General features: G+C 40.9%; 1 protein-coding gene across 3 annotated transcripts in view; it reads left to right on the forward strand.

Annotated features, from left to right (window-relative positions):
• PGM3 (phosphoglucomutase 3) overlaps positions 1-15,556 on the forward strand; it is a 444,220-nt gene that overhangs the window by 182,137 nt on the left and 246,527 nt on the right. For all 3 annotated transcript variants that reach the window (XM_044066154.1, XM_044066153.1, XM_044066155.1), the window contains one exon: positions 4,954-5,037. In XM_044066154.1, coding sequence (XP_043922089.1) covers positions 4,954-5,037 — 84 coding nt within the window. The remainder of the gene's footprint in view (positions 1-4,953; positions 5,038-15,556) is intronic.

A 15,556-nucleotide genomic window follows, 5' to 3' on the forward strand; every position in this document is an offset into this window, starting at 1 on the left:
GAACCCTGTGGTACTCCAATTGTCACTGGTTTGAAATCAGATCTGGAGTCTGCAACTTTTACAGTGTGGGTTCTGTCAGTGAGCCAGTTGGTAATCCATCTTGTGACGTAGGGATTTATACCTAGTTTAGTGAGTTTAGCTATAATTACAGAATGGGGGATGGTGTTGAAAGCCTTGGCAAGGTCAAGATAGGCTATGTGGACCACCTTACCCTTGTCTACGGCTTTGGTGACTGCCTCAAAGAAGTCGATCAGGTTCAGAAGGCATGATCTGCCTTTCACAAACCCGAACTGGGTGGGGTCCAGAGTTTGGAGGTTACCAATGTCTTTGTTTATGAGTCCCATGATGATATGTTCCATGGCCTTGCAGACCAGGCTCGTCAGGCTAATAGGGTGATAGTTCCTAGGATCAGTGGTGACCCCCTCCTTTGTGGAGTGGGATAACTGTTGCTGTGCACCATTCAGTGGGCACAAAGCCTGACGTGAGACTATGATTGAACATGGTGCTTAGGTGGGGAGCCAGTTCGTTCTGAAGTTTATGTAAAATGCAGCCTGGGATGTTTTCCAGTCCCATGGATGTTGTGTAGTGCAGCTTTTACCTGCATAGATGTGATTACCAGGACTCTGCATTCTTCCTGTATAGATATGGGCCCTTTAGGGGGAGAGAGGGGGGTAAAGTTAGCACTGAACCTATCTGCCAGGATGTTAGCAGTATCAGTTGGTTCTGTCATTTTCGTGCTGGTGTGCTGTAACTCAGAGCAGATCTGGGTGTTGGATAGTAGTGAGTACTATTAAGGCTGTTATCTGCACCCAGTAGACTAATTTAAAACATTATTTGATATTACAGTACCATTCTGTAAATATGAGCAAGTTTAAAAAAAAAAGTCCATTAATCTGCTCAGCATTAGTGTCATCTGCATTTTGCAGCTGAGAACCTTATGAATAATTAATTTGTAAAAATGTTGTACTGTGTAAGCTGCAAGATGGTTTGACACAGCCCTACCATTCCTGGCGTTGTTCTGGTCTTATTAACCTGACAAAGTGGTGATGCATAGCTGGGGAAGAGACTAAACACAGAAGCACGATGTATGGCTGGATAGATGTTTCATTATAACAACACTTAAAAGCGATATATGATGTGTAATTCACTACTGCTGCACAAAACAACTGGAGCTAGTAGATGCCACTGTTCTTTGTTCACTGTGTACACAGAACTTTGATCTACATGCAGGGTCTGAGCACAGGCATCAGTGAGCCTTGCCTGTAGTTCTGTGCTGTGGATGGGGTTGCAATTTTTTTTCCTTTTGTGATTCTTTCACTATGCCAGTAGGTGGCACTAAGCTGAAGCAGTTTGTACTAAGTCACAAGCCCTATCACTTTGTTTCAAACCTCTTTGTGAATGCATGTTGGCCTTCAGATGTTTCAGTTAATTACAGGTACTCTTTTTTTTTTTTGTTGTTGTGCTTCTGCAGTCTTTTCTGAATCATACTGTATTGCTTTATCAGTCTTTCCAAGAAATGATGTACATCAGTCTATGCAGGAAGTACATGATGTGTACAGGAATTAATTTTGTAGATACAAGTATATCTTTGTTGTTAACAGATACATGTGCATTAAGACTGTGGAAGCCAAGGTGGAAACAAGTCTTGTGGTCAACAGTCACTAGCAGTTATTATCCAAGTAGTTTTATGGAAAAAAATGTATTTCGTATTGTAATGGTTTCTAATGAGCTTAACAGTAGGAATTGTTCAATAAGTTGGCTGTTTATGTTTCTTTGTTAGATCTGATAGTGAGTCATAGGTAGAACATCAAATCTCATTTAGAATTAGAAGTCAAACAGTGGTTATAATACCTTAGTGTGTAGCTTTTTGCTTTTCATGTAGGTGCTAAAACATCTCTTAAATGCTCACTGAAAACGGGAGCTCTGCTATTTATTAAGAACTCTCTTTTATCTTGTATGTAATGTATGGTCAACCTTATTGCTTACCTTTATATTTTGCTTTTTTTTTTTATTTGCTGTATTTTACATATTGTATTACTTTGTTATTGTCTTAATATTTGTAATCATTGTTCAATTTTCTTTTCTGTTTAATGTGTACTCTGGAGCTGAGCTTTTCTCCCCGGGCCTACTCTGAAAATGAGCTCATACCCAGTTGGACTTTCCCAGTAAACAAATTTCAGATAAATAAATAAATATAACACAGAGTTGGTAGTTGCTGAGTGATGCAACAATCTCTTTTGTGTATATTAAGTTGTAATAATGTTTTCTTGGATTTTATGCAACTTAAGTAATTGGAAGTGGTTAAAACATTATGGCCTGAATTTATTTTACTTAGTTGATTTGTTGGCTGGGTTGGTGGGCTTAGTCCATTTTCAAGCATGACCCAGGTCACAGGGACTGTTTAGCAGTTTAATTTATTAAAACACAACCTCATTGGACCAGCACTGGAGAAAAGAATAAAGAACACCCGTGTTTACATAGACACAAACTATCACAAAACTGGTTTTAATCATAGAGTAATTGCCTTTTTTAATACTTCATCAGACTCTGTAAAACATCTTGTAGGGACTTAATAAATACATAAATTTAAAAAATGTGATTTATCGCATTCCTTTCTCAGACTGATATTTTCTTGGTGCTATAGCTTCCCTGCTCTAAATGTTGCTTTTGCACATTTATCAAGACCAGATTACATTTTTATATCAACTGTGAAAGTTTTATCCACTTGCAGTTGTGATTTCAGCTTCTCATCTGGTGAACTATAGTTTTAAATCATCCACAAAAAGATGATGAGAAGCCTTTGCACTTTGCTGTTCTCTAGGAGCCAATTTGTAACCATGATCTAATCTGTTAAGTAGACAGCTTGATGGGTTGAGGGCAGGATAAAAGAGCAGCTGTGACAAATGCCTCTTTGAATTTTTATCTGTGGGGTAATAATTTCTCCTTTATTATAGCTTAACTGCAGGGTGGTTTGCTACTGTTTCATGGTCACTGTAATGTAATTGATTAGTGTATGCTGGACCGTCTATATATGTAAGCACTCCTTTATCCATGAATTTGGGATGCTGTCAAATATTTTTTTGTACTCTAGCTTTGCCATACTTAGATTCTTCCGCTTTTTACAATTCTCTATTATGACTTTACAAATGATCCTTTGTTTCACATGACTTTCTTTTGCTACTCTTTTGTTGTATTGCCATGATTGAGTTTTCTAAATGACTATAAACTCTCTCTAGTTTTTAGGATAGCTTGTAGGCTCTCTCTTAAGAAGGAGCATCATTTTTCCTGTTAGCTAGGTTTGTGCCTGTTTGGGATGCACATATAAATAGCACTTACTCAGGGCTAAATCTTTGTGTAAAAATGTTAATGCCTTTAGCCAGAAGTTAGGTACTGCATCTAGACCAGGGGTTTTCCATGTAGGAGCTTTTCTTAATTATTTCAGTTTCTCTGGCTGTTACTTCATCCCATTTCATATCCTGTACATTTGAACTTGCTGTTTCTTTCACTTCCTGTATCCAGTCAGCATATTTGCTATATTCCACAGGCACTTCAAAGATATTTCTCCAAAATGTGTGTATTTCTTCTTTCGTTAGTGGTATTTCTGTTACTTTTTGCCTCATTTCCCAATTCTCTATAAAACTTTTTGGGATCGTCAATGAATTGCTTACTTTGTACTTTTCCTTCATATTTATCTTCTAAGTTTTTCTGACTGTACTAGTATCTTTAGTTTACTTGCAATAGAATACAATAGATCCTGGTCTGTTCTGATACTGCGTATTGCTTTAATCAAATGTATCTTTCTAAGTATTGATTATTATTAACTTTAGGTTATCCCACAGCTGAAAACACTGAAATATTGATAATCTTTCAAACACATTAATGCTGGACTACTAATAGCTGTAGCCATACTTTCGGTGGTCAAGTTTGAATTTATTATTATTTTGGCTATTTCTTCCCACAATTTTATTACTGGCTATTTCTTCCCACAATATTTACTTCCTTGCTAGACATGGGTCCAGGGAAGTAAATATTGTGGAAAGAAATAGCCAGGGAATTGTTATGGCTAGGCTTGTATAGGCCCTAGGGCCGATAGCCTAGTACCAACCTATGAATCTAGTTGGGGAAGCACAGTGGTGCAGCAGTAATCACTTGGTTCTTTGGTTCAGTGGAGTCTGCATGCCCTCTGTCTCCACTTTTTTTTTTTTTTTTTTTTAAAGATCTGTAGTTTCCTTTCATGTGTCAAAGTCCTGATGAAAACTGAAAGTGGGAGGTCTTACAAATTTGTGTGTGTGTGTGTGTGTGTGTGTGTGTGTGTGTGTGTGTGTGTGTGTGTGTGTGTGTGTGTGAACTGCCCTTACTCCTACTTTCTACCTTTATCAACTCTGGCTCCCCAACAACTGTAAGTATTAAAAAAAGACCTGATCTGAGTAGCAGTATTGAACTATTAACTACAATTACATTAGAAAAGTCTGTGAAAGCCAGCTGATGCAGAACCAATCCAAAGTTTTGGGGGTAGGGTGATGTTTGGTGTCCCCTAACTAAATCATCTAGCTCTACAGCAGTTGTGGTCACTGTGGAGTATGATACTGTTTAGCTAGTCTCTGGCGTTCCAAAGGCTCCGGTAGGCTGTACTGAAATATTTGGGTTGAACCAGCAAAAGGTGTAATATGGCATCAGTGTTCCACCGGGGATTTGGAAGGTATTTTGAGATTTATTTTTTTGCTCTTGTAACGTGTATCACTGACTTAACAAAAAGATAGAATACTATCAGGATTTCTGCTTGCAAAACTCTGTAATATGAGAAACTGCCATCCAGATTACAATTACCATAAATATTTTTTTCTCTTCTGGGATGAGGTGTAGCTATGCTTTATAATAACGTTGTTTTGTTTTGGTAACTTTTTTTCAGTTTATTGTGTCTAGTTATTCAGTCTTCATTGTCTTATCTGTTAGGCAAATGTAGACCTGCCAGTAGCAGTAATACAAACTGCTTATGCAAATGGAAGCTCGACCCACTACCTTGAAGACATTATGAAGGTAAGTCGGTATTATAATTTGATTTATTAAAGTGCATTCAAGTATATTGCTTTCCAAAAAAAGTGTTATCGTTTTTGAGGGGGGAGGGTTGAAGAAGATGTACAAACTGTGTTAGTGTTGAATATCTTGAAGTGCTACATTAAAAGACTGTATTTGTTAAGTCTGCAACTTTGAGTTTGCTAGCCCGTTAGAAGTTTCTGAAATGAAAAATAAAGCTGCATTCTTGTAGAACTGTAAAAGATGGACTGTCTTTTTACTGTTGCTTATGATCCAACTGGCCTATTTTAAGTAGAATTTCAGTCCTCTTTCCTTTGTATCACTAAGCATGGTAATGTTTTCCCTTGCATGTCGATTAAATATTAAGTCTGTACCCAAGCCAGTTTCAGTTCTTTGGCTGTGAGAGTGGCATGAGCTAGTAAATGCCCTCTACATATATTCAGCTTTTGCTTGGCTGTCCTATCCCAATGTTCCATTGTTGAAGCTGTTATTTTTTTTTATTTTTGACAACAGGATAGGTTGTCTGATCTTTGATCCATTTTAGCCATGAGGTGGGCCCCAAAGGATTGACAGAGGACAAGTAAATAAGTGTACAGCTAAGCAGATGCCAGGTTTATGCCTGATGAATGGTGAAAGAATGTAATGTATTTATTAGGGTGTATAGTGCTATGCAGGAATAAAAAAAATGTATGCAGTGTAATTGTAGACTGTTAACAACAATGAAGCTAGATTCGCCTAACTAATATTAGTTTGTTTTTAAAAGATATTATTTAATACAGGAGATGGCTGTTTCATCACCATGGTCTCTGCAGCAATTACATACTTTGTAGTCTCCTCTCACTCCTCCATGATACAATAACTCCACCATAGTTTGGGTGTCATGACCCCTTTATTACAGCTTCTGCATAAACCAAAGCACACGCTGTACTTCCACCTCACTCGTAATAAACAAATATGTTCAAACAATGGCAGGTCATGTTGTGCAGCAAGAATCTTTGAATACTAATAGCAACCTACCTCTAGTTTACTCCAACCCTGCTTGGAACTCGAGGTTCATCTGACACGATGATAGGCACCCAGGTGATGTGACTCGTGTGCCCTATAGAAAGTCCAACTGTGCCATAGCTCTCCATTGCTAATTTGCTCACCATGGTACTAAGCCCCCCATTCCGATGACCTGTATACTGCCACATCGCCCAGTAGTTCCCCCTCTCAGTTTTGCTTCCATTGAGCCGGCTTCTGCTGTGCCATGAATTATTCACCCCCAAAATGTTGTGGGGCGAAGAAGGCTAGGGGAACCCCCACTCCACTTATTTCCACATGTTGGTAGGGTGGGCCTGATCTTTCCCAGCTGCTGTCCTGCCAGTTCCAGCAGAGCTTTTGCTAGGCAGGTCCTTTTGCGTCCTGCCAATGCCAGCCCTATGGTTACTTCTGGTTCACAAGATATGAGGGGCAACAGCTTTTTGTGAGATCGCTACAGGCATTCTTTGCCCCCTCACATCCCCTCCAGGATACAGTAACCACACCATGGTCTGGATATCTTGACCTCTTTATTACAGCTTCATCATAAACCAAAGCACACATTATATTTGCATTTCAGTTTGCATAAAGAAATACGTTCAAACAGTGGCAGGTTATGACATGCATTATGACATGCAATTAGAATCCCAAAGACTAGTCAGTGAACTAACTGTAGTTTACTACAACCTGGAATTTCCACAGACTAGTAGTCAGTGACCTGCCTCTAGTTTACTAAAATCTTGCCTGAAATCCAGGGTTCATCTGCTCCAGTGATAGGTGCCCAGGTGACATGACCCCTGTGCACCTTGGAAAGCTGAACCTTGCCAGAGCTCTCTATAGCTGGTTTACTCACATTGGCACCAAGCCCCCTGTTCCTCCATAATAGTGATATGTTTAATGCCAGGTCACCTGGTCATCTTGCTTCCTCAAGCCAGCTCTTGCTGTGCTGTGGATATATCCCCCAAAGTTTTGGTGGGGGGGGAGAAGGAGGGAGAGATTTCCCCTCTTCCCCAACCACCAAACACCCAGCTCTGCTGCCTATTTGCCTGGTCTTCCCTTCCACCTCAAATGCTCCCCTGCCCAGTATGCTTGCCTAATTCTTGAACTAGGAATGCCATATGCAAGTTGTAGAGGTCCAGACTGAGATCAGAGAGGTGTACTCCATCTAGCCTGTACCATGTTGGGTCCCTGTCATCCAAATCCTCATGTCTAAACAAACAGGCATACTGTCGCTGTATCTTCTGGTTCTTTGAAAGCCTCTTGAGAAGACAGCCTGGTGCCATATCAGTTTCCCCAGCATTTCATAATACACTGACTACCCACTACAGCAAATGACTTTTATCTTCAATGAGTACCTCATTATCATGGCTGTTATTCTCTTATTAACAAGGCCTACATCATTCTGTTACAGTTCTAGTGGATGGGCTGTGCTCTTCACGCATCTGCAGTGTTGTAGGAAGCAGTAGATCCTACATCATCCTTCACTATCCCAGCCACTGGACTCTCCACATTTTAGGGTCAAGGCCCAACTGTGCTCCTCCAGGGTGAACTTGTGCTCTCTTGATGGTCCAGTGAATATGGAAATTGTTGATCAAAAATACTTGCTGGATGCCTGCATTTAAATGACACAAAAAACAGGTTGACAAATGTGTTACTTTTTTATTTATTTGTTTATTTATTTATTTTTTTACATCTCCTCATACACATGCTTGATCCAGTGGCTATGTCCCCCAGCTAACCCCACCCTGGAGGTGATGGTTGGTGTGCGACATGATCAGTTCCCCTACTCTGAATACCCTGTAATAAAGGGATAAAAATAATCTGACTCGGGCTACAACATTTCTGTATTTCCCCATTGTTGCCTTCAGTCCATTTAGTAAGATGGGCAGCATGCTAAGTATAAGGGGTATCCTGAACTGTTTGGCCTTTTCATTCCCACCCTTTCATCATTCTTTCCACCATTCAGTCATCTTTTATTAGGTCAGGGCTGCCTCCCCCTTTCAAGACCCATCCTATGGTTGCAAGTTGCTTCCTGGCTGTGGCTGCTGCCTCTCCCTATTCTTACCTGGAAACTAAATGTTTCTTTATCAGTTATGGGGTCCACTACCTCTTGGAAGGTAGCAGCTCATTCAAAATTGTCACAAACGGTCTCACTGCTCTGGCATAGGCCATCCTAATCCTAGGCACCCATGACTTCTTCACTTGCCACCATGTTGCCATTCTCCAGTCCTTGACACTTCCACTGGGGTGGTCTCTCCTATGTTGGATGCGCCCAAGGTTCTGAACCTGTGGAACTGCTGCTGAGAAAGAGAGTCAACAATGTAATTTCTTTGGCCTAATACATAGACTGCTGTGAATGAAATGTTGTGCAACAAAGCATGCTAAACCAGTTTTCTTATAACCATGTGTACTCTCTAAACTCTAGCATATCTAGTAGTTAATGCTTCCACTACTGCCTGTTGTCAACATAGAATATGTTCCTGCGGTTCACCAACTTTCCTCCCCAAATGACAAGGGTAGCCCAAATAAAAATGATCTCAAGAAAGGTAGTGTCACTTCTAACCTCACTCCCCCAGTCTGCTGGCCACAAACCACTTACCTGCCATGAAGCCCACAAACCCACAGACCAAGACACATCTGTTTGCAGTTCTGAGTCCACATCATATACTCTATCATCTTGCCAAAATGTCAAACCCATTAACGTTTTCTAAAAATACTTGCTGTACCTCCCAGGTCTGACCTCGTTTCCTGCATTAGTCTTACCCAGTGGTGTTTATTACTGGCCCCTTTGAGCAGCCTCACCTGCCCCTTATTAAAGGTACATCCAGGGCAATTGTCTGGATTGTGAATTTAAACAAGCTCAGTAGATCCAAGACCTCTCCCACCCTTGCCTTCTTTTTGCACCTTAGCTCTTGTATTTTATTTTGAGAATTGGTCAGTTTGTCCACCACTAAATGCAGTGTTTGAACCCTGGTGTTTGTTTTATTTTGAGAATTGGTCAGTTTGTCCACCACTAAATGCACTGTTTGAACCCTGGGATCCGTCTCCAACCTCATAAAGGTTATGACCTGAGATGGGCCCTTTTCCTTGTCCTCCACTGGGGTAACCCCAGAACACAACACAGTTCTTTGAAGTCCTGCATATCCCTATCATTGTAATGTCTCAGGATGGGCCCATGATCAAGAAATCATCTAGATATACGACTGCCATGCAGCCCCTGTTATTTCTTTGCTGTGTCCAGTGTATGGTTTTGCTGAATTTCTCAAATGTGGCACAAGCCACTGCATAGCCCATGGGCATGGCTATGTTGAAGTAAAAGGTACTGCTAAGCTTCATGCCCAATAGGCGAGTGTCTTCCATATGCACCTGTATCAGAAGGAAAGCAGACTGTGAGTCTAACTTTGCCATCCAACTGAAACCTTTCTTGCTGATGATGGAAATCCCACCACCTAGTGACACGTATTGAAACCCAAGATATTTTTCATCCACTGATTGTTTGACATACTTTCCTTTGGAGAACGACAGGTGGTGTATCAAGCGAAAATCCCCCTCTTTCTTTTTTGGAAACCAGGTCAAGCAGGAAGATTTTCTATGATGAGAATAGTGAACATTTGAATGGCCCAGCCTGCCATTCGAAACTGATTTCTTTATTCAACATCTGCTGCACAGACTGCTCTTTACTTTCTCCTGACATTTAAATTGTGACTTATCAGGCTTCAGCCATGCTGTAATCCTAAAACCTCATGCTAAACCTGCAGTTAGTTCTCTGGCCATCACTTTGTCTGGGTAGATACCCAGCACTGAGTTTAATACCGCAATTCAGACTGGGGAGTGGGCCTGCTTGTGTGCCATGTATATTGGATTCACTCCACAGCTGTTGATCCACCAGGTGGACACTCTGCCTTATGGTCTAAATCCCCCGTGTTGTAGGGGTGCAGTCCCATGTAATTCCTAGAGGTGAGTTTCCCCCTCTTATTACCTTCCACAGTGAATGCACAGGTGACTCCCCCCTGCATTGTGAGAAGTGGTAGATGGCCTACCGTCATTACTCTGCATTGAATGCCTTCCTATCCTGCTGTGGTGCCCTTGCCACTATCGGTTTGTCCATATTCCCTATCTGGTTGTGTACATGCTTTACTTCCCACTGCAGAGTGCTATCCCGCTCCTTGAGTTTCTGAAATGTTTGGTCATACCACAACCATGCAGTCCATCCTTGTATCTCCATACTTCATTGAGTGTCATGAAATTTACTAACTTGGGCAACCCTATCTGAGAATCCCTTACTAGTGAGACCATCATTCAGTCTGTAAAGGCAGTTACCAAATTGTCCCAACTCCTCAATTTACTTTGGACGCTTTTTTTTTTTCATAGTCCAGCAATTGCTGCTGTCAAGTCCTTACCACCTGGATATAGGCTTCCATGAAGTCAAAGACTTCTGTTTTCACCCCCTCTTGAATTTTTTCTTGTGCCACCCTCTGTGTGTGTGTGTACAGTCAGATGCATACCTTCTTTTCCCACCCTTTGGGTTGCAGAGCCTCTGGTGGCATCTTATCCCACCCATGTCCCTCTTGTCTCTGCTGTGGACAGGTTATCTGTATTCCACAAAAGGAACATTGGATAGTCATCAGCCATCACTCCTAGCCCACTGCGGCCAGGCTGTAGTTCACCATGATCCTGCCTACCACTGTTTACCTTGGACCCTAGAATCTCCTGCAGCACTAACCATCCGTCTCTAGGCAAGTTACATAGCATGTCTCTTATGTGTTTTCTCCAGTTGTTCCTTTGCTTCTCTGGGGGTTCCAGTGCTGCTGAACCCCCTTTAATGAGTACATGTACTATTCTCCATCGATGGTAGCCACACCATCTGTTCCACCGGTGACCTATGCTCTGTGCCTCCTTCACAGCCACTTTGCTTCTTCATCCTCGTCCATGAACTTGTCTGCCAGTTGTGATTGGCTGGCTCTTCCCCAACTTCTCTTCTTTCTCAGTTGCTTGTTAACACTTTCTCCTGTGTTACCTTCTTCCCTAGACATGTCCTTTAGGAGTGAATTCACCTGCCCAATCAAAGTATTCCACCTTTTCCTGTAGTTCTGTAACTTTCACATTCAGTAAAATGAACACAACACACTTGTCGTCCACACCCTGTACTCCCCATATCTCACTTTTTGGTTCCATTTTTACTAGTATGTTGCAATCTGATTTGACCTGTCAATACATATTGCCATTCAAGATTGCTAGTGTGTCTTATGTAAATTTTTTCCAAGTCTGTGACCACTGCAGTGCACTCTACAAAAGAAAAAAAGGGGGGGGGGGTGAGGTTATGATACAAATTAGCATTTCCCAAAATTGACCCACTGCTTGCTTTATTCACAATCTTCAAAAGGAAGTAGCTAAAATTGTCATGCCTTTTCAATCAGCAGATTACTGTACTTCACTCTTGTCCCTTCTGAAATCGCCACTAAATCCGCTAAACCAAGCCCCCTCGCCCAGACTTTACTGGTGTCTTTAGTGGTTGCCTCCCTAACATCCATAAGGGCTGACCAGTACAATATTTCATCTTGCCCTCTCTAATACTGTATATCATTGAATGCATTACCCCTCCAAATGAACACTGATAACTGCCTTTCCTCAGAATTAGAAATGAAGGCTGAAGGAACAGGCCCTGGAGCACAGGAAGCAGTTTGTTAGTAGTTCATAGCATTGATCCTGTAAACTTGTCACCTAGAAAAATAGAGAACCCACTTCCTCTGCTCCTCAGCACTAAAGATGCTAGTGTTGGCTGTTATCCCACTGGCTTGGTCAGCCATACAGCCTTCTACTTCTCCTCATTCTGTCTACATCACCACCCAAGTCATTCAGCAATAACTCATACACTACTCTTTACAATATTACCTGCCCTGAGTCATAGCATGCTACCTCTCCTATTTCTTTTTTAAATGCACAGTAATCTCAGATGAAGTACAGGCTTACTCACATATGAGTCATCTTCAGTGTCACGGCATACAAGTTTAGCTAATTTCAGTGCTGTAATGTACTGCCTATCAAGTGTACACAATATATATTCTTGTGGGGGAATCAGTAGCAACATAAACTCTTCTTTTGATACTGTGACCCTAAATTAATCTTGCAATATCTCACTGATCTAGTGACTTTCTGTAAAAAAATAACTGTTTATTCATGGCATCATATGCATGTGGTGAAAAATGTTATGGGTGATACTTTACTGAAGCATCTACTTGCCAATAGCATCAAACTTAATTTAGCTTACTTTGCTATGGACCTTATAGGTAAAAGTACACAACCTCCTAAAACTGCTCCACAAGCAAAGTCCGAAGTGTATGTGATGACTGACTGCTTTGGAGCAGGGAGGGAGAAGGGGAGACCTGAATTTAAGGATATCAGTAGTCTCCACCAAAAGGTTTCTCTTGACAAACCCTGTTACTGGAGTTGGAAAAGATGAAGGGTGTTAATGCTGGAACCATAGAGATTTCAGATACCTTTCTTATGTTGGGTCTTGCCAGGGTTATATTGAGAATCATAGATGCCATAAGACCCAAAATACAGAGGTATTCCCTTGCAGTGACTGAAGTCTGAGTGGAAAATCTTAGAAAATATCTAAAAGGTGTATTTTTAATGGAAGAAAAGCTGTTTGAATCAAGGTGTCTTGTTGACATCTGAGGAGCACGGTCCTGTGTAAAGGAGTCAGGAAGGACTTTTTAATGTTCTGTTGGAATCACCGCTTGTGTAAGAGATCTCTCACCCAAGATGGAGAGAGAGATTCTGGTCACTTTTAAAAAAAGACTCTGCAAAGATGAGCAAGCCATCTAAATATGGACAAATGTGTATACTCTGTAGCCTGCAATGAGCTACAACTGGAGCTAGACAATTTGTGAACACTTTTGGTACAGTGAATAGTCCACAGGGTAAGGCAGAGAACTGATAATGTGATCCAGACACACAAAATGTTAAACGCCTAAAGTCTGGATGAATATATGATGATAAGCATAATTTAAGTCTAGTGATACCAGGAAATTTGAAAGCAAAAGAAGAGGTGACCGTTTGTGAAGTGTGTATAAATCCCTACATCACAAGATGGGTTGCCAACTGGCTCACTGACCGAACCCACACTGTAAAAGTTGCAGACTCCAAGTATGACTGCAAACCAGTGACAAGTGGAGTACAAGGGTTCAGTCCTGGGACCTCTCCTGTTTGGTATCTACTTCTCTGAAGTACAGGCTAACACAGAAAGCCTCTGGCAAACAAAGTTCGCAGATGACCGCAAACTAGGAGCCGTAGTAGAGTCCACAAATGATGTGGACATCCTACAGAAGGGCCTCACTTGAGACAGGTGCCTGGTGTCAGAGCCATGACCTCAAGCTCAATGCCAAAAAGTGCATTGTCATCCCCTTTGGTAAAAACTCTGTACCTGTGAACTACCACATAGGCGGCAGTCTACTTCATGCCAAATGTGTGATAAGAGACCTTGGGAGCAAGGTCGAGTGGTAGTCTCTCCATTGATAATCACATTGCCACAGCAGTCAGGAAATCCTTCTATGTGGCACACCTCGTCCTTTCCCAGTGATCATAAATTACTTGAGGCATCCATATTAGTATGGAAGGTTATAATTTAGTATAACAATGCTTACCAGGGAGTTATTGTTGTAGGGACTAACTGTATAATATCAAGAATCAAGCTGAAAATGTTGCAATTATTGTATTTATACCTTAGGAAGAATAATTATATTCTGATAGGTACAGTGGGATTCTATATAGTTTATAAATTTAAATTTTTTGCAGTATATTTTGAGGTTTTTAAGAAATAAAATTATGAAGTGATGTTTTACTGTTATAGAAGCTGTTAGACATCTCTGCTTCATTACAGTTTATTTTTTTGGGAGTGGAGTGGGTATGAATTATGAGCTAAATAATATTTTTCTATTTTATAGAATGGGGTTGTTTTATTTTAAGTGTATCTTTATTTCCATTTTGCTCGTTCCCTTTGTCAGATGAATGTTTGCAGGCTGGAAACATCCCTTCAGAGATGATGCATTTTAACAAACTGCATGATATCGACAGCTTTACAGCACTGTAATCAGTTTTATCAGAATTTAAGTCCTTCTCTCATGTACGCAGTATTGGCGTCATTTTTTTTAGTACAAACATGAAAACATTCCCCTGTGTGTGACAGTCTAAATTTCAGTGCGTGCTCATGCCAGTTTCATTTCTTTGTCTGTGAAAGTAACATGAGCAAGTAAACACCCCCTCAAATTCAGTTTCTGTTTTGCTGACACCTCCCATATGCAGTTGTTAAAGCTTTTATATTTTGTATTTCTATTCAACAACCAGGAAAGTGTGCAATCAAAAGAGTTTGCTCTGTACATTTAAAGAAGTATATTACAGAATGTTACTTGTATCTGCATAATTAAATATAAACCCAGCCATGTGGGCAATCCTCTACTGCTGAGCTTCTCCGAGCAAAAATTTAAAATTTTATAGAGGCTGTATTTTTTGAGAGCCTTGTGCATTTTTTAGGAGTTCTGAACTGACCAACTTGCTGAAGAAAGGCAAAATAAGCCATTGCCTTAATTTTGCAGTCAAATACATGTAACTGAGTTTAGTGTCAGACTGCATTTAGAAATTGCATAGAAACAATACACCTGACTTTTATTTGAAGAAGGTGACGTATTCCAGGTCTTTTTTTTTCCAAATCTGTATCAGTGCAGACTTGTCTGAGCAGTTCTGTGGGAGCATTTCAGTTTATGAAGATATTCTGAGGTAATGTGTCTCATATTACAAGATACCTGAACATGTTAACATGCAGATGTTCTTCGTGTTTCACTGTTTAAGTCATTACATTTGGGTAATCTGCTGGCAGGTTGCTCCCAGTCGGCCTGATTAACAAAGTCTTGGGCCCTGCGTCGGTTGCTGTCCCTTCTTCCATGACGTCCGGTCTTCAGGGGTATAAAACATGCAGCCAACGCCATTACATCAATCTTTCTTGCTGTGCAGTGCCCGAAGCAGAAGCAGTTCGCAAGTGCCAGTCGGCCAACTCCTGAAATTTTCGTTTTCAAGTTTCAGAACCGAAGTCTTCAACTAAAAAGCTAAGTACCCCGTTGGGGAAACTTTTTCTTGCTCCTTACCAGTGTGAGTAAAAGTTAATAATTGTATTACTTGTGGGAAGCAAATACCTCATAAGGATTTTCACTTGTACTGTATTCCTTGCCTAGGCCCTGACCACGACGTACCTTGCTATCAGTTCTGTGCTTTATGTAATCAGCACACTATCCGTCGTTAGTACATTTTTGCTTCTAAATATTTTGGATCACAGTTTAATTATCCAGAAATGACGTCGTTTAGCAATCGGACTACTGGAATACCTAAAAAATGCAAAGAAAAAGACAGAGACAGGCTGTTGAGGTCCAAAACTGCCAACGACGCTTCTAAGCCAGTCGCCAGTTCGTTGGTACTCAGTGAGGCGCTTTCGCAACCCCTAATACCTGCT

This window comes from Protopterus annectens, chromosome 1.part0 (assembly GCF_019279795.1).
Source record: "Protopterus annectens isolate FY-2018-M chromosome 1.part0, PAN1.0, whole genome shotgun sequence".
NCBI classification, from domain to species: Eukaryota; Metazoa; Chordata; order Ceratodontiformes; family Protopteridae; genus Protopterus; species Protopterus annectens.